This window comes from Taudactylus pleione, unplaced genomic scaffold (assembly GCF_031769625.1).
Source record: "Taudactylus pleione unplaced genomic scaffold, aTauple2 ptg001142l, whole genome shotgun sequence".
Lineage (NCBI taxonomy): Eukaryota > Metazoa > Chordata > Amphibia > Anura > Myobatrachidae > Taudactylus > Taudactylus pleione.
This window is the reverse complement of record NW_028285543.1, coordinates 787,133-812,249: the sequence shown is the minus strand read 5'-3', so window position 1 is coordinate 812,249 and position 25,117 is coordinate 787,133. Positions and strand designations below refer to the sequence as shown.

Sequence of the window (25,117 nt, the reverse complement as noted above, 5' to 3'; positions counted from 1 at the left end):
CAGGGTTACACAGCACTGGCATACACAGGGTTACACCGCACAGCACTGGCACACACATGATTACACCCCACAGCATACACAGGGTTACACCCCACAGCATACACAGGGTTACACCCCACAGCACTGGCACACACGGTTATACCGCACAGCACTGGCATACATAGGGTTACACCGCATAGCACTGGCACACACAGGGTTACACAGCACAGCACCGGCACACACAGGGCTACACCATACAGCACTGGCACAAACAGGGTTACACCGCACAGCACACACAGGGTTACACAGCACTGGCATACACAGGGTTACACAGCACACCATACATAGGGTTACACCGCACAGCACTGGCATACACAGGGTTACACCGCACAGCACACACAGGGTTACACCGCACAGCACTTGCATACACAGGGTTACACCACACAGCACACACAGGGTTACATCACACAGCACTAGCATATACAGGGTTACACCGCACAGCATACAGAGGGTTACACCGCACAGCACTGGCATACACAGGGTTACACCGCACAGCACACACAGGGTTACACCCCACAGCACTGGCACACACAGGGTTACACCGCACAGCACTGGCACACACAGGGTTACACCGCACAGCACTGGCACACACAGGGTTACACCGCACAGCACACACACACAGGGTTACACCGCACAGCACTGGCACACACAGGGTTACACCCCACAGCACTGGCATACATAGGGTTACACCGCACAGCACTGGCACACACAGGGTTACACCGCACAGCACTGGCACACACAGGGTTACACCGCACAGCACTGGCACACACAGGGTTACACTGCACAGCACTGGCACACACAGAGTTACACCGCACAGCATACACAGGGTTACACCGCACAGCACTGGCACACACAGGGTTACACCGCATAGCACTGGCACACACAGGGTTACACAGCACAGCACCGGCACACACAGGGCTACACCATACAGCACTGGCACAAACAGGGTTACACCGCACAGCACACACAGGGTTACACAGCACTGGCATACACAGGGTTACACAGCACACCATACATAGGGTTACACCGCACAGCACTGGCATACACAGGGTTACACCGCACAGCACACACAGGGTTACACCGCACAGCACTTGCATACACAGGGTTACACAACACAGCACACACAGGGTTACATCACACAGCACTAGCATATACAGGGTTACACCGCACAGCATACAGAGGGTTACACCGCACAGCACTGGCATACACAGGGTTACACCGCACAGCACACACAGGGTTACACCCCACAGCACTGGCACACACAGGGTTACACCGCACAGCACTGGCACACACAGGGTTACACCGCACAGCACTGGCACACACAGGGTTACACCCCACAGCACTGGCATACATAGGGTTACACCGCACAGCACTGGCACACACAGGGTTACACCGCACAGCACTGGCACACACAGGGTTACACCGCACAGCACTGGCATACATAGGGTTACACCGCACAGCACTGGCACACACAGGGTTACACTGCACAGCACTGGCACACACAGGGTTACACCGCACAGCACTGGCATACATAGGGTTACACTGCACAGCACTGGCACACACAGGGTTACACCGCACAGCACTGGCATACATAGGGTTACACTGCACAGCACTGGCACACACAGGGTTACACCACACAGCACAGCACACACAGGGTTACACCGCACAGCACTGGCATACATAGGGTTACACTGCACAGCACAGCACACACAGGGTTACACCGCACAGCACAGCACACACAGGGTTACACCGCACAGCACTGGCATACACAGGGTTACACCACACAGAATACAGAGGGTTACACCGCACAGCACTGGCATACACCGCGCAGCACACACAGGGTTACACAGCACTGGCATACACAGGGTTACACCGCACAGCACTGGCACACACATGATTACACCCCACAGCATACACAGGGTTACACCCCACAGCATACACAGGGTTACACCCCACAGCACTGGCACACACGGTTATACCGCACAGCACTGGCATACATAGGGTTACACCGCATAGCACTGGCACACACAGGGTTACACAGCACAGCACCGGCACACACAGGGCTACACCATACAGCACTGGCACAAACAGGGTTACACCGCACAGCACACACAGGGTTACACAGCACTGGCATACACAGGGTTACACAGCACACCATACATAGGGTTACACCGCACAGCACTGGCATACACAGGGTTACACCGCACAGCACACACAGGGTTACACCGCACAGCACTTGCATACACAGGGTTACACCACACAGCACACACAGGGTTACATCACACAGCACTAGCATATACAGGGTTACACCGCACAGCATACAGAGGGTTACACCGCACAGCACTGGCATACACAGGGTTACACCGCACAGCACACACAGGGTTACACCCCACAGCACTGGCACACACAGGGTTACACCGCACAGCACTGGCACACACAGGGTTACACCGCACAGCACTGGCACACACAGGGTTACACCGCACAGCACACACACACAGGGTTACACCGCACAGCACTGGCACACACAGGGTTACACCCCACAGCACTGGCATACATAGGGTTACACCGCACAGCACTGGCACACACAGGGTTACACCGCACAGCACTGGCACACACAGGGTTACACCGCACAGCACTGGCACACACAGAGTTACACCGCACAGCATACACAGGGTTACACCGCATAGCACTGGCACACACAGGGTTACACAGCACAGCACCGGCACACACAGGGCTACACCATACAGCACTGGCACAAACAGGGTTACACCGCACAGCACACACAGGGTTACACAGCACTGGCATACACAGGGTTACACAGCACACCATACATAGGGTTACACCGCACAGCACTGGCATACACAGGGTTACACCGCACAGCACACACAGGGTTACACCGCACAGCACTTGCATACACAGGGTTACACCACACAGCACACACAGGGTTACATCACACAGCACTAGCATATACAGGGTTACACCGCACAGCATACAGAGGGTTACACCGCACAGCACTGGCATACACAGGGTTACACCGCACAGCACACACAGGGTTACACCCCACAGCACTGGCACACACAGGGTTACACCGCACAGCACTGGCACACACAGGGTTACACCGCACAGCACTGGCACACACAGGGTTACACCGCACAGCACACACACACAGGGTTACACCGCACAGCACTGGCACACACAGGGTTACACCCCACAGCACTGGCATACATAGGGTTACACCGCACAGCACTGGCACACACAGGGTTACACCGCACAGCACTGGCACACACAGGGTTACACCGCACAGCACTGGCACACATAGGGTTACACCGCACAGCACTGGCACACACAGGGTTACACTGCACAGCACTGGCACACACAGGGTTACACCGCACAGCACTGGCATACATAGGGTTACACTGCACAGCACTGGCACACACAGGGTTACACCGCACAGCACTGGCACACACAGGGTTACACCGCACAGCACTGGCACACATAGGGTTACACCGCACAGCACTGGCACACACAGGGTTACACTGCACAGCACTGGCACACACAGGGTTACACCGCACAGCACTGGCATACATAGGGTTACACTGCACAGCACTGGCACACACAGGGTTACACCGCACAGCACTGGCATACATAGGGTTACACTGCACAGCACAGCACACACAGGGTTACACCGCACAGCACAGCACACACAGGGTTACACCGCACAGCACAGCACACACAGGGTTACACCGCACAGCACTGGCATACATAGGGTTACACCGCACAGCACAGCACACACAGGGTTACACCGCACAGCTCCCCAGCCCCAGGTGTTATTGTGTTACCTGAGTGTTACCTTGATGGGATTTGCTCAGGGAGGCTCCATTCAGCGGAAACAGATCCCGGGACCCGCCCCATCCGGCCCAATGTCCTCCCCTCCTCCGCCCCCCAGATCCCGCATCCCGGCTCAGCACAACCCGCTGCCGCGCTGCTTCCTGGGAGCTGTAGTTCCCTAAGCCTCGGGCGCCACTCATCGCTCTGTCTCCGGAACTACACTTCCCAGCAGGCACCGCGCAGACGGAGAACCTGTCAGAGTGCTGCAGCGCGGGGTCTGCTGGGAGGTGTAGTGCTTATGGCTGTATCTGGGGTCAGTGCTCAAAGTCAGGGACTACAAATCCCAGCATGCTGCGCGGCGCCCTATGCCCTATGTGGGGACTACACTCAGCTGTGAGGTGAGAGGTTCCCGGGCTGTCAGTGAGGTGCGAGGTTCCTGGGTCTACCAATGAGGTGAGGGGTTTCCTGTGAGGTGAGAGGTTCTTGGGGTTGCTAGTGAGGTGAGGGGTTCTTGGAGCTGCCTGTGAGGTGCGAGGTTCCTGGGTCTACCAATGAGGTGAGGGGTTCCTGGGGCTGCCAGTGAGGTGAGAGGTTCCCTGTGAGGTTCCTGGGGCTGCCAGTGAGGTAAGGACTGCCGGTGAGGTGAGGGGTTCCCTGTGAGGTTCCAGGGGCTGCTAGTGAGGTGAGATGAGAGGTTCCCGGGGCTAACAGTGAGGTGAGAGGTTTCCTGTGAGGTGAGGGTTCCTGGGGTTGCCAGTGAGGGGAGAGGTTCCTGGCGCTGCCAGGGAAGAGAGAGGTTTCCTGTGGGGTAAGTGATTTTCTGTGAAGTGAGAGCTTCCCTTTGGGGTGAGGGTTCCTGTGGCTGCCAGTGAGGGGAGAGGTTCCCAGGGCTACGAATGAGGGAGAGGTTCTCAGGGGCCACCAATGAGGAGAGGCTTCCTGTAAGGTAAGAAGTTCCCGGGGCTGCCAATGAGGAAGAGGTTCCCAGGGGCTACCTGTGAGATTAAAGGTTCCCTGTGAAGGGAGAGTTATTTGGGGCTTCCTATAAGGGGAGATGTTGCCCGTGAGCATAGAGGTTCCCCGGGGATGCCTGCAAAGTGTGAGTCATCCCAGTGAGGGTACAGGGCTCTTCCTGGGGTTGCCTGTGAGGGGAAAGGGCTCTTTCTGGGGCTTCTTGTGTAGGTAGAGGGCTCTCTTGGAGCTGCCTTTGAGGGGAGAGGTGGAGGGAAGGATGAAGAGACCTGGACTGAGCCCTGTACTGAGCGTGCTAAACTCTGAGCCCAAGTTGGTCCTGATGCCTATGAAGTTGAGATCCAGCAGCTGATTCCTGATCCCCTTCTGTCCTGCGACACGGGGCAAAAGTACTTTTTTGCCTTTATCCTCTACGATGCCTCATTGGCCCTATTCGGGACTGTCCTTTTGCTTTTTTTATGCCCCCTCTCAATTCTGTTCTAAACCTAGTGGTGCCTTGTCTGCGGCCAGAGGAAGAAATATCAGAGGATGTCAGTCTGGTCCTGCCCGTCATATGGATCTTAAGCCTGCAGAAAAACCAGCAGCATGACGGTCTCCCATGCCACCTGGGGCCCCACGGAGGGAGCTCGCCTATTTCATTTAAAAAACGTTTGGGTCCAAACCTGTTTCAATGTTTGGGCTTGCAATTTTGTAAGCGATTATAGAGTGTTTTTTTTTTTTTTCTTCTCCCCCAGCTTGGTTTGTCGCTACCAGCCTGCCGGTCTCTTTGTAGAAGCAGAGGGTGTTGCAGCAGGCAATAGACAAGCTTCTTGTCTCCAAGATCTTGGTCCTGGTCACGGTACATCAGCGAGCTCAGGGTTTTTACTCCAATTTGTTTGTCGTTACGAAGCCGGATGGTTTAGTCCGGCCTATTTTGAATCTCAAATCATTAAATGTTCGTTTGATGGTTCACCGGTTTAAAATGGAATCCCTACACTTGGTAATCATGGTCTTGGAGGCTGGGGAATTTCTGGTGTCCTTGGACATGAGGGATGCTTACCTACACATATCAATTTGGGAACAGCACCAGGCGTTCCTCTGCTTTGCCATCCTGGACTCTCAGCTCCAAACTCTTCCCTACAGCCTGTCATCTGCTCCACGTGTTTTTACCACAGATCGGTCTCTTGGCCACTCGACAGAGACCATTTTTGCTCCAGAATGCGGGATCTGGGAGCAGAGGTGGCAGATGTTTTGTCCATACTGTGGAGGTTTAATCTGGTGTACCTTTTCCACTTCTGCTGCGGATTCTCAAACGCATCAAGCGTGGTTCCACAACAGTCATCCTAGTGGTCGTGGATTGGCCTCGCCACGTGTGATACTTGGATCTTCTGCAGCTCGTTGCACACGATCCATGGCTGTTACCACTCTGGCCGAATCTTCATCAGCATGGTCTGTTCATGTACCCCGCATTATAGTGTCTTCGTTTAATGGCGTGGCTGTTGAAGCCACGAGCCTGAGGCAAAAAAAGGTATCCCGGAAGCTCTAATTCCTACTATGCTTTGGGCCAGGAAAACCGATGGCACATTACTATCACACATGGAGGTCTTATGTTTATTGGTGTGAACGCCGTGGTTTTCCACCTAAATCCTTCTAGCTGTCCTGTCTTCTTCAGTTTCTCCAGGCACGAGTGGATGCTGGTTTTCGTCTGGGCTATCTTGCAGATTTCAGTTTTTTTCAGCACCTGAGTTCAACCAACATTTGTTCTTCCTACTGCCACATGGGATTTCAACCTTGTGTTGACCTTCCTGCAATTGGATATGGAGCTCAAGTATTTGTCCTAGAAGACCGTTTTGGTTCTGGTTTCCACTATGAGGGTGTACGAGCTTGGGGCTCTGTCCTGATGTCCTCCCTACCTAGTTTTTCATGAAGATTGGGCTGATCTTCGAACGAAGGCACTCTTTTTGCCAAAGGTGGGCTCGGCCTTCCATATCAGTCAATCCATTGTGGTATTTGTTCTGTCGTCTGTCTGCAGATTCCTCTTCACCGTCTTTGAATGTGGTTTGGGCAATAAAAGTCAGATTCCTTGTATGTGCTTGTTTGTCATCCATCAGGCTTACCTCCTCCTGGGTTCATTTCTGCACACTCTACTAGATCGGTTGGGACCTCATTGTCTGCAAGACGAGGGTTCGGTTTATAGCTCTGCCGTGTGGCTACTTGATCCACAGTTCACACTTTTTTGTTAAGTTCTACCGCTTTGATACCTTTGCGTCCACAGAATCAGAATTTGTTTGCAGTGTACTGCAGATTTCTCAGCGCCTTCCCATCTGGGAGGACATCTTTGGGACATCCACTTTGTAAATGCCAGTGTCCCCCCGAGGGAGGGAGAAAACCGGATTTTGGTACTTACCGATACATCCTTTTCTCCAATTCCAAGGGGACACTGGACGCCGTCCCAGTGCTGTTCTCTGGTATGTTTGCAGCTGCATGCTTGTCCTTGAGACACGCCCCTTTTTATCACTATATGGGGCATGCCCAGCACTCATGGATATGCTGGGCTGCCCCCAAGCTCTTCCCGCAGTGTCAATTGATGCCGTGCACATGCTCGCCTGAGCGTTTTTTCCCTGCGTGAGACACTTTGGCCTGTGGGTGGAGACTGCTGTTTCAGCGGGGCTCCACCATAAGGGTAGGGTGCATTTGGGCGATTTCGATTCGAGCAGAGAGCTGCGTCCCGCTGAAACAGTCTAGTGTAAACAATATCCTTCTTTTCTCTCTGCTCGGGCTTGGTTTATCCTAACTGAGGCCAGTGGGGTATAGAGGGGGAGGAGCCACCTTCTATTCTTTAGAATATTTAATGTGCCAAGCTCCACCCATCACCCGTCTATACCCTCATTGTAAACTCCAGTCTCCCCCATGGAATCTGAGAAAGGGATTGATCGGTAAGTACCAAAATCCTGTTTTTTGTAGAGTGTTATAGCCAATGGCAACAATTACTACTGTGAAGAGTCTCATTCATGGCAGCTGCGACCTGCCTACTAGTTGTGCCCACACTGCCGGGCCCTGTCTCTCCAGTCCTGTGTCTGCAGTCCTGCCCCTCATTCCCCAAGTGACTGAGTGACACGGGGTTGGCTGAGTGTGTGTATTTGCCCTATTGACTGTTTGTCATAATGTCAACAAGGAATTGTCGACAGTGTTCTTGTCGGCACGATAATTCTGAAACCACACGTGTCACCAGTTATACTGCTGACACCATTGACATTTTACCGGTGTTGACCTTGTGGTGCCGCTATATTGTGCTGAAAAGAACATTGTCCTCAGTAAAATGTACCACGTCCCCTAATGGCTGCTGTGAGTGTACCACGTCCCCTAATGGCTGCTGTGAGTGTACCACGTCCCCTAATGGCTGCTGTGAGTGTACCACGTCCCCTAATGGCTGCTGTGAGTGTACCACGCCCCCTAATGGCTGCTGTGAGTGTACCACGTCCCCTAATGTCACACCCGAATAAAGTGTTCTATTTAAGGGAGCTCTTTGGGAAGTTACCCGAGACTGGGATTAGTCAATTATCCCGTGATTCTAGTAATATCAGACCAATTGGTACTCAATGCTATATTTTATTAGCAATATCAGCAAAAATATAAGATAAAGCAACCGGTTAAATTAACATTTTGTTTCATACAGATACATTAAAGGGTATATTACAATTTCAGAGTTCACACAGAAAACACACGTGTTCCGATTTAGTTCTATTATACAGGAACCTGCTTCCTTCTCTGTATGCCTGCAAATTTGAAAGAGCGTTACAACCCTAGGCAAGAAACCAACATTTTGTGCAAACTTTACGATATGATACATTATATAACCTGTATAATTAAATTACTAAATAGAACTATTCAAGTCAATACATTACAACCATTGCTGGCCAGTTAAATCTTTACAGGTGGTGCACATTAATCATGTTGTAATTAAACAATCCATTAATGAACTGGTTTCTTTAACTGAGTCTAAATTGTGTAGGAAGTAGTGGCTCCTTTCTTCTAATTAGGAATATTGAAGTGCTACTTTGTAATTATTCAATGAATCCTGAAGCTGTTCCTGAGCTGGCAACTTAGCTTCTATTTTCCTCTGCGCGCTTGTAATAGCCTGCACAACATCAGTAAAGGAGTTTCTGCGCAGGTAGAAAAAGTACCAGATATTAGGTAATCTCGAACTGGGGAAGACTAGTCTCTGCAGCAGACTAAACAATGTTAATCCACTTTAAATCTGGTCTATCCTGGGGTTTGTTGTTACAAGTAGAGGGTAATGTATTTCTCTTAACAAGAGCATTTGCCTGTCCTTATGAGATGCGTCAGGTAGCCCTAAGAGCCATTGACAGTTGCCAATGTTGGTTATCAGGCTACTGGGGAGCTGTATATGTGAGCCCTGATGCAGCAAAGGGTAACTTTGGAGGCATAAAGATTGGTCTCGTTTTGCAGTCTTTACTATGTGGCTGTGCTGTCTACACTTTGATATCAGCGCTACTTTGTTGTATGGGAGGGTCACCTTTCCTTAGCTTAATATAGACACTAGGCTGTAACTTGGTTTCTGCTGAGCTGGGTAGGGCTAATTCAGGGCTGTACTTGATGTCATTACTGACCTCTCCTGCAGATCGTCGAATTGAAGGGAGACTCCTGTACAGCATCGGCAGCCAGTCTCCACCACCGCTGTCAGATGTAGCGGCCGGACTTCTCCTCCTACAGCCCGCCTCTCCATGAGTCTGACCAGCCACTCCTCCTGTCTCAGTCTGAACGCGACACCGTCCAATGCGCAGAGGAAGTCCAGAGAGCTCCGGTGATTCAAGCTGTCAGGGGGCTCCACTCCCACCGTCAATCAGGTCAGTCAGAGTGCGGGTCCAGACCTCTTTGCTGCTACCTCAGGATTCTCTGTAGTCCTGGCGCTATAGTCAACATGTCCGTCGGTCACCGCGTTCCCACCGGTGAGTGCTCCGGCACCGCCCCGTCCTTCACCTCAGCGCCTCAGGAACCCCCAATGGTCCGTTAGGTAGCCCATTTTGATAAGCTCCATCCGGGTCCTGAACACGCGCCGGCTTTGCTCCCGCTGGGGGTAGCGTGGTACAGGTCAGTTACTGGGGGCTAAGTAACACTAAAGGGCAAGCAGGGCTCCCCTTTTAAGTACAGTGGGGAAGTCCTTGCCTCGTACCCCCCCTCAATTGCAACAGTAGAAGTCCAATGGGAGAAACCATAACTCCCAGGGGGTACACAACGAGGCATGTACTTGCAAGCATGGAACAGAAGTACAATATAAATTACAGTTTTGAAACAACATTAATGCGCATATATGCAATAAAACGTATACATCTTTTATAAACAAAGGTATTTTTACCCTTGATCGTACTTAAAGGTGATACTCCCACAATTAGGGGTATCACGTTAGGCGTCCCCTAATGGCTGCTGTAAGTGTACCGCGTCCCCTAATGGCTGCTGTAAGTGTACCGCATCCCCTAATGGCTGCTGTAAGTGTACCGCGTCCCCTAATGGCTGCTGTAAGTGTACCGCGTCCCCTAATGGCTGCTGTAAGTGTACCGCGTCCCCTAATGGCTGCTGTAAGTGTACCGCGTCCCCTAATGGCTGCTGTAAGTGTACCGCGTCCCCTAATGGCTGCTGTAAGTGTACCGCATCCCCTAATGGCTGCTGTAAGTGGTTGGAGACAGTATCTGCATATTAAGCGGATACAGCGAATGCTGGGAACATCAGCAATTAAGGACTGGCCGCCTCTGTTTAGGGAGAGTGCTCTGGGGTGACTCCAGCAGTACGTAATACTTTTAGCCATGATGGCTGCAGCTGGTTTGCAATTATTATAAACATTAAGTGACTGAGTGAGAAATGAGGGATTCCCCCGATGAAGCTAATAGGAAGGTGAAATGAGCAGGGGCTCATTACAGTCCTAGTATCCTGCCTCTGTACAAACCTGCTGGATCACGTAATAGAGGACTCTTCTTCTTCCTTCTCATCACAAGTGATCCGCAGAGCCTCACACAGTACATAGACAAACCAGTGACGTACAGTACATAGACAAATCAGTGACCAGTGACGTACAGTACATAGACAAATCAGTGACGTACAGTACATAGACAAATCAGTGACCAGTGACGTACAGTACATAGACAAATCAGTGACGTACAGTACATAGACAAATCAGTGACGTACAGTACATAGACAAATCAGTGACCAGGGACGTACAGTACATAGACAAATCAGTGACGTACAGTACATAGACAAATCAGTGACCAGTGACGTACAGTACATAGACAAATCAGTGACGTACAGTACATAGACAAATCAGTGACGTACAGTACATAGACAAATCAGTGACCAGTGACGTACAGTACATAGACAAATCAGTGACGTACAGTACATAGACAAATCAGTGACCAGGGACGTACAGTACATAGACAAATCAGTGACGTACAGTACATGGACAAATCAGTGATGTACAGTACATAGACAAATCATTGACTAGTGATGTACAGTACATAGACAAATCAGGGACGTACAGTACATGGACAAATCAGTGATGTACAGTACATAGACAAATCATTGACTAGTGATGTACAGTACATAGACAAATCAGGGACGTACAGTACATAGACAAATCAGTGACCAGTGACGTATAGTACATAGAAAAATCAGTGACGTACAGTGTGAGGATACGGGGTTCTCTCAATCACCCAGACACCGAGCAGATGAAACTAACGTGATGGTTTATTTTTCCACAGCACACAGAAATAGATAATATGTCAGGACAAGCAGTAAATCCAGTGAACGGGCAATAAACAGGTAGCAGTCCAGGCAGAGGCAGTCCCAGTAGAGTATAATGTCCCAGAACAATTCCACAAAATAGCTAGAGACCCTCAGTCCCCACAGTAGAAACTATCACTGATCACACAGCAGTGCATAGCGTATGTCCACTCAATCGCTTCCAGGACCCCACACGTAGAAACTATCAGAGATCACACAGCAGTGATAGTCCCTGGGTCCAAACAATTGATTCCAGGACCCCATACAGTAGAAGCTAATCACAGAACACACAGCAATGAATAGCGTATAGGTCCTTGCAGAATTTCCAAGTATAAATCCACAGAACTGTGATGCGTTCCACTAGCACCATGGCAGAGCGAGGCCTCTTAGCCAAAGTCAGCGACTAACATGTGGAGTTGCCTTCGGTGACATGTTTTAAAATCTTCCAATTTCCCACGATATTGTGACCACCCAGGGGGGGTTGCACCGTTTGCTGATTGGTGTGGGTCCCTTATGCTGTCACTTTCTCCTACCTCCTCTGGGTATTACTTCCCTGACGAACACCTGCTGGGATGGTTCCGTTCAGTCTGCCAGATTCACGTGAGACACAAAACAGGCAAATGGAAGGAGGAGTAAATCCTGAGCGTCCCCTGGGGAGGTGGGAATTAACTTAGAGGGTCTTTTGTTCTGGGAGGTGTCACCTTGCTCTAGTGGTTACAAATAACACAGACATATGGACCAGGCTAACATCAAGGCTTATCCAGTATTAAGCATTACAATTACTTACATTATTACAGTACATAATATTCATGGTAATGGAAATGTGTGTCCTGAGAATGATCACACATACACTAGGAGACGGATGGGGGACACAAAAGGACTAAAAAGTAAATTGATCTCTGCAATGACTGAGATGCTGCCAGTAAATTTGTAACACACATCCCATGTCCTCACATTCCTCTCCCACTTTTTAGGCCTTGTTCCCAGGGGTGATAAGGACACATTACAGACTGGGCGAGGTGGTGTGCAGGGTAAAGCATCTTGTGGGTGAGTGTGCCCCCAGTGTCCCACAGAGTAATGTAACATAAGAGCCAGGATGTAAGAAGCAGCCTAGTTAGACCATTCACAAGTACAAAATTACAATATAACATGTCCCATTTTACCACCAGAGGATTTAGCAATTCCCTCAAGTCAGACGTTCGGTGTTCCCCCTTCACATTATCACACCCCTTTCCCCAAAGCATACCAATCAGATGTCTTAATGCCCTCACTTCTGGAACACAGGGGCAGTGGGTACCTTCCCCCTCACCACCTTGTACAAGTAACAGCTGCCCATGGGCAGGCAAATATTGGGGCTCTGTACATGGCACTTCTGTGGCAGTGTCCATTCCTTCCTTCCCCAAACACCAACTGGGGGGCTGACAACTTTCAGTGCAACATGTGGGCTCCTCATGGCTCGGGCCCCAGGATGATCCTTGTATATGTGCAGTTAGTGGCTGCAGGGGAGCCACCAGGACAGGCTGGTCCTGTCCCAGCCCTCCCCCCTCAAAAGCCAGCGTCTCACCTGGATCTTCTTCTGGACTGTCCTCCACCTTGGTAACTCCCTCTACTAGCCCGGTCGGCTGGATAACTGGTTGGGTACCACTCAGGCTTTTAACTGCTGAACACTCCAAACTTATCTCCGTGAATGTCTCGTGTTCTGTGAGATGCAGGGGGCCGGGTTGTGCAGTGCCTTCTCCCTGGGGTGGCAGAAGGGGTTGCAAGCGCTGTCTCCTGACATCCACCTGGTCTGTACTTGCTGGAATCTTACTAAGGGCAGGCAAATCCCCTGGCACATAGTTACAGTCCACCACCACTTATTACAGGGTGATAACAAATCCTCTTCTGATTTATGATCTGATTTTAAGGTAACAGTCTTTGCTACCCATGTTCCGTTTAAATCACAGGGTACGTACCAACATTTTGTCTGCAATTCCTCAGTTTCCAAATAGGGGATCGGGTACAATCCTTCATATCCTTCAGGGGGAGTTAGGATAGCAGGATATACACAGGACATTTTCTCCTCAGCCTCCCCCGATTAAATAAGTCTGCCATTACCAGTTCATCATGATGGGCCTCTCCCAGCTGAGTATGCTGAACAGCCTGGACCACGATGCCATCTGTGACTGGTATGTTTGTGGTCGGGAAGCGAGACGGTACTCCCCCAACCTTTGTGATCTCCTCTCGGACACCGTCCTCATAGATCCCCTGGCAGCTGGTTAATAGGTCTCCATCTTCCACCTCAGCAAAAGGGAAGGTGTAATGCGACTCCACCTCGGGTGCTTGTATTATGGGCACTGCTTCCTTCACTTGGGCGCTAGCCTCTCTCAGTATAGTACACTGGGCAGCTGTGTCCTTTGGGAGTGGGAGAAGCTGTTGCAGGCGCTGCCTTTCCGCATCCACCCTGCAACACTGGTCCCGCCAGCCTGGGGTGTCCAGGAGACCACGATCTGAGGCCTCTTCCTCTGCCACAACAAAGCACGACTCCAGACACTCCAGCTGTTCCCCCACACTCATCGGTGGGCTGTGATCGAGTATAAATGTCCGATAATCAGTGAACGCTTTGGTGGGGTCCCCCTCGTCCTGGAGTATACACTGAAGGATTTCCCTGCGCGTGCCGAATTGGCCAGGGATGCCCCGCAGCTGGCATTCTGCTATCAACTCCTCCATGCTCATTTCGTCCATAGGGCTTAGGGGCCCCCCTGACAACGACCCTGCTCCACTGGTAACAGTTAATTTTGGGGCAACCCCCTCGGTTGTCTGGCCGGGTTGCAGTAGTTCTATCGGATCTTTCCTCTGGGTCTGTCCAGGAGGACCACTTATCCTGCACCTGCCCTTCTGTCTTTGTACAGTGGCTTCCTTGTATCATTTGGGCCATTGTAGCCTTCACTTCCTCCGCAAATTCTTCAAACTCTGGTTCATCCAGCATCTTCCATGTGACTGCTTCACTTCTGCAGTGCATGAAAGCATCTCCCAGATAACACAATTTGTCTGTTAAGCTGGATACTCTCCACCCGCTAATCATCCTCCGAGCATCATTCCAGTATGCCCATATGTACTGCATCCATATAAAAAATAAAATATCCGGCTTCCTAGCCTGCCGACATACCGACGTACCTCCATCCATGAGCTTCACTGCCCTGGGAGACTTGAGGCACTGACTTTCTTTCCTTAGCACCATTTTACCTTTTACAGGACTGACGACCACTCAGTTGGCCTGATCCTCTCTTCTCTATTGTGAGTGACTTCACGCTTTCACTGCTCCTTGATTGATGTCTGAATGATCCCACTGTCGCTGCCGCCAAATGTGAGGATACGGGGTTCACTCAATCACCCAGACACCGAGCAGATGAAACCAACGTGATGGTTTATTTTTCCACAGCAACAGATAATATGTCAGGACAAGCAGTAAATCCAGTGAACGGGCAATAAACAGGTAGCAGTCCAGACAGAGGCAGTCCCAGTAGAGTATAATGTCCCAGAACAATTCCACAAAATAGCTAGAGACCCTCAGTCCCCACAGTAGAAACTATCACTGATCACACAGCAGTGCATAGCGTATGTCCACTCAATCGCTTCCAGGACCCCACACGTAGAAACTATCAGAGATCACACAGCAGTGATAGTCCCTGGGTCCAAACAATTGATTCCAGGATCCCATACAGTAGAAGCTAATCACAGAACACACAGCAATGAATAGCGTATAGGTCCTTGCAGAATTTCCAAGTATAAATCCACAGAACTGGTGATGCGTTCCACTAGCACCATGGAAGAGCGAGGCCTCTTAGCCAAAGTCAGCGACTAACATGTGGAGTTGCCTTCGGTGACATGTTTTAAAATCTTCCAATTTCCCACGATATTGTGACCACCCAGGGGGGGTTGCACCGTTTGCTGATTGGTGCGGGTCCCTTATGCTGTCACTTTCTCCTACCTCCTCTGGGTATTACTTCCCTGACGAACACCTGCTGGGATGGTTCCGTTCAGTCTGCCAGATTCACGTGAGACACAAAACAGGCAAATGGAAGGAGGAGTAAATCCTGAGCGTCCCCTGGGGAGGTGGGAATTAACTTAGAGGGTCTTTTGTTCTGGGAGGTGTCACCTTGCTCTAGTGGTTACAAATAACACAGACATATGGACCAGGCTAACATCAAGGCTTATCCAGTATTAAACATTACAATTACTTACATTATTACAGTACATAATAGACATGCTAATGGAAATGTGTGTCCTGAGAATGATCACACATACACTAGGAGACGGGAAGGGGGACACAAAAGGACTAAAAAGTAAATTGATCTCTGCAATGACTGAGATGCTGCCAGTAAATTTGTAACACACATCCCATGTCCTCACATACAGTACATAGACAAATCAGTGACGTACAGTACATAGACAAATCAGTGACGTACAGTACATAGACAAATCAGTGACCAGTGACGTACAGTACATAGACAAATCAGTGACCAGGGACGTACAGTACATAGACAAACCAGTGATGTACAGTACATAGACAAATCAGTGACCAGGGACGTACAGTACATAGACAAACCAGTGACGTACAGTACATAGACAAATCAGTGACCAGGGACGTACAGTACATAGACAAACCAGTGACGTACAGTACATAGACAAATCAGTGACCAGGGACGTACAGTACATAGACAAACCAGTGACGTACAGTACATAGACAAATCAGTGACCAGGGACGTACAGTACATAGACAAATCAGTGACCAGTGACGTATAGTACATAGACAAATCAGTGACGTACAGTACATAGACAAATCAGTGACGTATAGTACATAGACAAATCAGTGACCAGTGACGTATAGTACATAGACAAATCAGTGACATACAGTACATAGACAAATCAGTGACTTACAGTACATAGACAAACCAGTGACGTACAGTACATAGACAAATCAGTGGCCAGTGACGTACAGTACATAGACAAATCAGTGACTTACAGTACATAGACAAACCAGTGACGTACAGTACATAGACAAATCAGTGACTTACAGTACATAGACAAACCAGTGACGTACAGTACATAGACAAATCAGTGGCCAGTGACGTACAGTACATAGACAAATCAGTGACTTACAGTACATAGACAAATCAGTGACGTACAGTACATAGACAAATCAGTGACTTACAGTACATAGACAAATCAGTGACCAGGGACGTACAGTACATAGACAAACCAGTGATGTACAGTACATAGACAAAATCAGTGACCAGGGACGTACAGTACATAGACAAACCAGTGACGTACAGTACATAGACAAATCTGTGACCAGTGATGTACAGTACATAGACAAATCAGTGACGTACAGTACATAGACAAATCAGTGACCACGGACGTACAGTACATAGACAAATCAGTGACCAGTGATATACAGTACATAGACAAATCAGTGACGTACAGTACATAGACAAATCAGTGACGTACAGTACATAGACAAATCAGTGACCAGGGACGTACAGTACATAGACAAATCAGTGACGTACAGTACATAGACAAATCAGTGACCAGTGATATACAGTACATAGACTAATCAGTGACGTACAGTACATAGACAAATCAGTGACCAGGGACGTACAGTACATAGACAAACCAGTGACGTACAGTACATAGACAAATCATTGACCAGGGACGTACAGTACATAGACAAATCAATGACGTACAGTACATAGACAAATCAGTGACCAGGGACGTACAGTACATAGACAAATCAATGACGTACAGTACATAGACAAATCAGTGACCAGTGATATACAGTACATAGACAAATCAGTGACGTACAGTACATAGACATATCAGTGACCAAGGACGTACAGTACATAGACAAATCAGTGACCAGGGACGTACAGTACATAGACAAACCAGGGACGTACAGTACATAGACAAACCAGGGACGTACAGTACATAGACAAATCAGTGACCATGGACGTACAGTACATAGACAAATCAGTGACGTACAGTACATAGACAAATCAGTGACCAGTGATATACAGTACATAGACAAATCAGTGACGTACAGTACATAGACATATCAGTGACCAGTGACGTACAGTACATAGACAAATCAGTGACCAGGGACGTACAGTACATAGACAAATCAGTGACCAGTGACGTATAGTACATAGACAAACCAGTGACCAGTGACGTATAGTACATAGAAAAACCAGTGACCAGTGACGGACAGTACATAGACAAACCAGTGACGTACAGTACATAGACAAATCAGTGACCAGGGACGTACATTACATAGACAAACCAGTGACGTACAGTACATAGACAAATCAGTGACGTACAGTACAATACAGTGCAGAACAAGAACATTGCTTTATTAGTCCTCATAGCACTCATATAAGCAACCAAGTGTTAGGTGCCCGAGTGAGGAGTAGATGAAAGTATAACAGTGTTCACTCTAGCGCCAGACCTAGCGAAACGGCATATCTGCGTGCTCCCGAAAAGGGTGTGTGGCCAATGAAAAGGGGGTGTATAATTTTTGATGCATCCCTTTTTTGTCACTCTTGGGGGCGTGCACAGCACTTCCGGTCTGCCCCCAAGCGCTGCGGTCACTGTGAATGGATGCCGGGCGCATGCGCCTGGAATCCATTAACCGCCGGTGACCGCTGCACCACCGTTTTTCCCACCAACGGGACACTGCGGGCGAGGATGGGGACAGAACCCGCAGGCTGTCTCTGCGGGGGGCCGCGCCGCGCTGGGGGGCAGGGTGCTTTCTGCCCTTTAGAACTAGGGCAGGGCGCGGCGTCCCGCTGAAACAGCCTAGTTGGAGCGCTATATAAGTAAGGAGAAGCACAAGAGGATAGAGGGCCCTGCTCGTGAGTGCTTACAGAGGTTTTGATATATCTTTAATTTCTGGGTGATATCCTTTATTTATATACTATACAGTGTATCTTCTGGTATAACGGAGTGCTTTGTATTTTACTAAGCGTGCATGAAACTGGCACTTTTATTAATATTAAATTATTACACTAGGTACAGGCCTCGCCCGCCTGTGTCTCTCTCCAGCTGTTGTGAAACTACAAGTCCCAGCATGCTTATCAGCTGAACTGTCAGGGCTCAGCCATGAATCAGCACTTCCTTACCGTCCCGCCGACTTCCTCTGACATCCCGGGGCGGCTAGCGCGGCAGCGGGGGAGGAGCTGAGTATTCTCCCCGCATACAGGGTGGTCTGGTGCCGGGGATCGGAGTTCCTGACATGGGCGCCGCCATGACAGTCTGCCCATGTGACAGTACTTCCTGTCCGAGATAGGTGATTAGTCAGCTGATGCTGTGCACCTATCATAGGGTTCCTATGGGTATTTATTTGGCTCTCACTCTGCAGGAAGTTGCCTGAACAACGGTTGTCTCCTAGTTAGTGAGTTCCCGATCCAGGTTCCTGTGCTATCTCGTGGCTGATGCAGTGTGTTACCACCTCCGCCTGTGTGCTCTAATCATTACCAGCAATCTCCTGTGCTGCAGTGTTACCATCTCCACCTGTGTGCTCTAAGCATTACCAGCAATCTCCTGTGCTGCAGTGTGTTACCATCTCCGCCTGTGTGCTCTAATCATTACCAGCAATCTCCTGTGCTGCAGTGTGTTACCACCTCCACCTGTGTGCTCTAAGCATTACCAGCAATCTCCTGTGCTGCAGTGTGTTACCATCTCCACCTGTGTGCTCTAAGCATTACCAGAAATCTCCTGTGCTGCAGTGTTACCATCTCCACCTGTGTGCTCTAATCATTACCAGCGATCTCCTGTGCTGCAGTGTTACCACCTCCGCCTGTGTGCTCTAATCATTACCAGCAATCTCCTGTGCTGCAGTGTGTTACCACCTCCACCTGTGTGCTCTAAGCATTACCAGCAATCTCCTGTGCTGCAGTGTGTTACCACCTCCACCTGTGTGCTCTAATCATTACCAGCAATCTCCTGTGCTGCAGTGTGTTACCACCTCCACCTGTGTGCTCTAATCATTACCAGCAATCTCCTGTGCTGCAGTGTGTTACCACCTCCACCTGTGTGCTCTAATCATTACCAGCAATCTCCTGTGCTGCAGTGTGTTACCATCTCCACCTGTGTGCTCTAATCATTACCAGCAATCTCCTGTGCTGCAGTGTTACCATCTCCACCTGTGTGCTCTAATCATTACCAGCGATCTCCTGTGCTGCAGTGTTACCACCTCCGCCTGTGTGCTCTAAGCATAACCAGCAATCTCCTGTGCTGCAGTGTGTTACCATCTCCGCCTGTGTGCTCTAAGCATCTCCAGCAATCTCCTGTGCTGCAGTGTGTTACCATCTCCACCTGTGTGCTCTAAGCATTACCAGCGATCTCCTGTGCTGCAGTGTTACCATCTCCACCTGTGTGCTCTAATCATTACCAGCAATCTCCTGTGCTGCAGTGTGTTACCACCTCCACCTGTGTGCTCTAAGCATTACCAGCAATCTCCTGTGCTGCAGTGTTACCACCTCCGCCTGTGTGCTATAAGCATAACCAGCAATCTCCTGTGCTGCAGTGTGTTACCACCTCCACCTGTGTGCTCTAATCATTACCAGCAATCTCCTGTGCTGCAGTGTTACCACCTCCGCCTGTGTGCTATAAGCATTACCAGCAATCTCCTGTGCTGCAGTGTTACCATCTCCACCTGTGTGCTCTAAGCATTACCAGCAATCTCCTGTGCTGCAGTGTTACCACCTCCGCCTGTGTGCTCTAAGCATTACCAGCAATCTCCTGTGCTGCAGTGTTACCACCTCCGCCTGTGTGCTATAAGCATAACCAGCAATCTCCTGTGCTGCAGTGTGTTACCACCTCCACCTGTGTGCTCTAATCATTACCAGCAATCTCCTGTGCTGCAGTGTTACCACCTCCGCCTGTGTGCTATAAGCATTACCAGCAATCTCCTGTGCTGCAGTGTTACCATCTCCACCTGTGTGCTCTAAGCATTACCAGCAATCTCCTGTGCTGCAGTGTTACCACCTCCGCCTGTGTGCTCTAAGCATTACCAGCAATCTCCTGTGCTGCAGTGTGTTACCACCTCCGCCTGTGTGCTCTAAGCATTACCAGCAATCTCCTGTGCTGCAGTGTGTTACCACCTGCACCTGTGTGCTCTAATCATTACCAGCAATCTCCTGTGCTGCAGTGTGTTACCACCTCCGCCTGTGTGCTCTAAGCATTACCAGCAATCTCCTGTGCTGCAGTGTTACCATCTCCGCCTGTATGCTCTAATCATTACCAGCAATCTCCTGTGCTGCAGTGTTACCATCTCCACCTGTGTGCTCTAAGCATTACCAGCAATCTCCTGTGCTGCAGTGTTACCATCTCCACCTGTGTGCTCTAAGCATAACCAGCAATCTCCTGTGCTGCAGTGTGTTACCACCTCCGCCTGTGTGCTCTAAGCATAACCAGCAATCTCCTGTGCTGCAGTGTGTTACCACCTCCGCCTGTGTGCTCTAAGCATTACCAGCAATCTCCTGTGCTGCAGTGTGTTACCATCTCCACCTGTGTGCTCTAAGCATTACCAGCAATCTCCTGTGCTGCAGTGTGTTACCACCTGCACCTGTGTGCTCTAAGCATTACCAGCAATCTCCTGTGCTGCAGTGTTACCACCTCCACCTGTGTGCTCTAATCATTACCAGCAATCTCCTGTGCTGCAGTGTTACCATCTCCGCCTGTGTGCTCTAATGATTACCAGCAATCTCCTGTGCTGCAGTGTGTTACCACCTCCGCCTGTGTGCTCTAAGCATTACCAGCAATCTCCTGTGCTGCAGTGTGTTACCATCTCCACCTGTGTGCTCTAAGCATTACCAGCAATCTCCTGTGCTGCAGTGTGTTACCACCTCCACCTGTGTGCTCTAAGCATTACCAGCAATCTCCTGTGCTGCAGTGTGTTACCACCTCCACCTGTGTGCTCTAAGCATTACCAGCAATCTCCTGTGCTGCAGTGTGTTACCATCTCCACCTGTGTGCTCTAAGCATTACCAGCGATCTCCTGTGCTGCAGTGTTACCACCTCCACCTGTGTGCTCTAATCATTACCAGCAATCTCCTGTGCTGCAGTGTGTTACCACCTCCGCCTGTGTGCTCTAATCATTACCAGCAATCTCCTGTGCTGCAGTGTGTTACCACCTCCACCTGTGTGCTCTAATCATTACCAGCGATCTCCTGTGCTGCAGTGTGTTACCACCTCCGCCTGTGTGCTCTAATCATTACCAGCGATCTCCTGTGCTGCAGTGTTACCATCTCCACCTGTGTGCTCTAATCATTACCAGCGATCTCCTGTGCTGCAGTGTGTTACCACCTCCACCTGTGTGCTCTAATCATTACCAGCAATCTCCTGTGCTGCAGTGTGTTACCACCTCCACCTGTGTGCTCTAATCATTACCAGCAATCTCCTGTGCTGCAGTGTGTTACCACCTCCGCCTGTGTGCTCTAATCATTACCAGCAATCTCCTGTGCTGCAGTGTGTTACCATCTCCACCTGTGTGCTCTAAGCATTACCAGCAATCTCCTGTGCTGCAGTGTGTTACCACCTCCACCTGTGTGCTCTAATGATTACCAGCAATCTCCTGTGCTGCAGTGTGTTACCACCTCCACCTGTGTGCTCTAATCATTACCAGCAATCTCCTGTGCTGCAGTGTGTTACCACCTCCGCCTGTATGCTCTAATCATTACCAGCAATCTCCTGTGCTGCAGTGTGTTACCATCTCCACCTGTGTGCTCTTAGCTTTTCCAGCAATCTCCTGTGCTGCAGTGTGTTCCCATTACCTGCATACCTCCAGTGCAAACAGAGCGTCACTACGCTACCAGTGGAAAAGTACTCCAATAGCAGCGGCTCAGCCCGGTATTCCCCCTCAAGGGGTTTTATCCTTTAAGGAGACCCCCCCCGTACTCTCGTGCCTCGTGTTAGGCGCACCATCTCAGGGCCACTGGTGTTTGTGTCTCTATTCCCGCAGGGCTTGGGTACCTGGTCAAAGGACCCCGACCTGCCTGCAGGGTGCAGCTAAGCCCACATCCCGCTTGGAGGGGTCACTGGCAAACACCACCCTGTGGGTTAGACTCCGCGCCGTTGCCCAGGTCTCGTCAACACCCAAGATCTGTGGATGAAGAGAACATATATCCAGGCCCCTCCTGCAACCCAGATCCACAGATCCACAGCTTCCAACACTTCAGCCTCAGATGTGACATGAACAATGGGAGGGTATGCTGGGACTTGTAGGTTCACAATAGCTGGAAAGCCAGGTTGCCCAGGCCTACACGAATAGGTGCTGCCCCCATCCCGCCCCCCTCCGGCTGTTTTCACAGATCATTAAACTTAAAGCATCTGACTGGCGGCCGCTGTCTCACATTGTGCTAAAGTAATATCCCCATCATTAATCAGATGCCCGTCATTGCCCGCTGCATGTATGTACCCAGTGCCGCACAGCAGCCAGATCCTTGCCGACACTGGGATAATGGCAGCTAACGCCTGATTGGCTGCCATGTATTATAGGGGTCTACACTCCTGATTGGCTGCCATGTATTATAGGGGTCTACACTCCTGATTGGCTGCCATGTATTATTGGGGTCTACACTCCTGATTGGCTGCCATGTATTATTGGGGTCTACACTCCTGATTGGCTGCCATGTATTATTGGGGTCTACACTCCTGATTGGCTGCCATGTATTATTGGGGTCTACACCTAATTGGCTGCCATGTATTATTGGGGTCTACACTCCTGATTGGCTGCCATGTATTATTGGGGTCTACACTCCTGATTGGCTGCCATGTATTATTGGGGTATACACTCCTGATTGGCTGCCATGTATTATAGGGGTCTACACCTAATTAGCTGCCATGTATTATTGGGGTCTACACTCCTGATTGGCTGCCTTGTATTATTGGGGTCTACACTCCTTATTTATTTGCCATGTATTATTGGGGTCTACACTCCTGATTGGCTGCCATGTATTATTGGGGTCTACACTCCTGATTGGCTGCCATGTATTATTGGGGTCTACACTCCTGATTGGCTGCCATGTATTATTGGGGTCTACACTCCTGATTAGTTGCCATGTATTATAGGGGTCTACACCTGCCATGTATTATTGGGGTCTACACTCCTGATTGGCTGCCATGTATTATTGGGGTCTACACTCCTGATTGGCTGCCATGTATTATAGGGGGTCTACACTCCTGATTGGCTGCCATGTATTATTGGGGTCTACACTCCTGATTGCTTGCCATGTATTATTGGGGTCTACACTCCTGATTGGCTGCCATGTATTATTGGGGTCTACACTCCTGATTGGCTGCCATGTATTATTGGGGTCTACACTCCTGATTAGTTGCCATGTATTATAGGGGTCTACACCTGCCATGTATTATTGGGGTCTACACTCCTGATTGGCTGCCATGTATTATTGGGGTCTACACTCCTGATTGGCTGCCATGTATTATAGGGGGTCTACACTCCTGATTGGCTGCCATGTATTATTGGGGTCTACACTCCTGATTTATTTGCCATGTATTATTGGGGTCTACACTCCTGATTGGCTGCCATGTATTATAGGGGGTCTACACTCCTGATTGGCTGCCATGTCTTATAGGGGGTCTACACTCCTGATTGGCTGCCATGTCTTATAGGGGGTCTACACTCCTGATTGGTTGCCATGTATTATTGGGGTCTACACTCCTGATTGGCTGCCATGTATTATTGGGGTCTACACTCCTGATTAGTTGCCATGTATTATTGGGGTCTACACTCTTACACGTTGAGGCAATCTCAGGGAGCGGATACTGAGCGCTGTTTATTGTCTCTCACTCAGCGCTGTGATGTCCGTGTGAGTCACGTGTGCAATTTCATATGGACGTCCGTGAAAGATGGCGGAGGCAGTTCTACAAGGGCGCGATGACGGGGAATTCGACCTTGATCTATTCTTCTTCGGTATGTTGGGAATTTATTCTATCAGCCGTTACTGGGACTCGCACCTCACTTTTTATTACAGACGTGGTTTTATGGGATTCCTTTTTCTGTATTAGCAATTGCTGTTCCGATACCGTTCTCTTCTTTCTAATTCCGTTCTATGTGTGATGTCTGTGTGGTGCTGCGATAGCGACTGGCCGCAACACCCTGCCCTTTATTACACCCATGTTCTCTGCACCATAGGGAGGGGAGACTATGACTTGTCTAACACAATGATATATACAGTAATATACGGTTTACACCATGGTCCCCTGACTAGAGGTACAGGAATACCATGGCAGCCTGGAACGTATATTGGGCCTGACTCTGACACAGCTGCCATCTCTCACGGTTATTTGTGATAATATGCTAATGAGTCACTCGCCGTCCAGCGCTTAGCGATGCCCACTGACATCATCTCGCATCTGCCGCTCTCGCACAAAACCATAGACCCGGAACGCAGATCAGGCGGCCATCAGCCTTATGTGTAAGTCTAAGCTGCCGCAGACACAGCGGGTC

The 25,117-nt window shown here is 49.8% G+C and overlaps 2 protein-coding genes across 7 annotated transcripts in view; one reads left to right on the top strand and one right to left on the bottom strand.

Annotated features, from left to right (window-relative positions):
- Window positions 1–3,968, bottom strand: part of LOC148453489 (uncharacterized) — a 49,695-nt gene extending 45,727 nt beyond the window's left edge. Inside the window, exon 1 of one of the 2 annotated variants that reach the window (XM_088462057.1) lies at window positions 3,890–3,968. The gene's annotated coding sequence lies outside the window, so the exon portion shown is untranslated. Of the gene's footprint in view, window positions 1–3,878 lie in introns of both variants that reach the window. The other variant, XM_088462059.1, reaches the window with a different exon arrangement.
- Window positions 3,969–4,153: 185 nt separating this feature from the next.
- Window positions 4,154–25,117, top strand: part of LOC148453488 (uncharacterized) — a 47,001-nt gene continuing 26,037 nt past the window's right edge. The window contains exons 1-3 of one of the 5 annotated variants that reach the window (XM_088462063.1): window positions 4,154–4,265; window positions 9,461–9,686; window positions 24,462–24,580. In XM_088462063.1, coding sequence (XP_088318189.1) covers window positions 24,517–24,580 — 64 coding nt within the window. In that variant the 5' untranslated portion in view covers window positions 4,154–4,265; window positions 9,461–9,686; window positions 24,462–24,516. Of the gene's footprint in view, window positions 4,321–4,374; window positions 4,424–7,617; window positions 7,755–9,460; window positions 9,687–24,461; window positions 24,581–25,117 lie in introns of those variants that run through there. The other 4 variants (XM_088462061.1, XM_088462062.1, XM_088462064.1 and 1 more) reach the window with 4 other exon arrangements.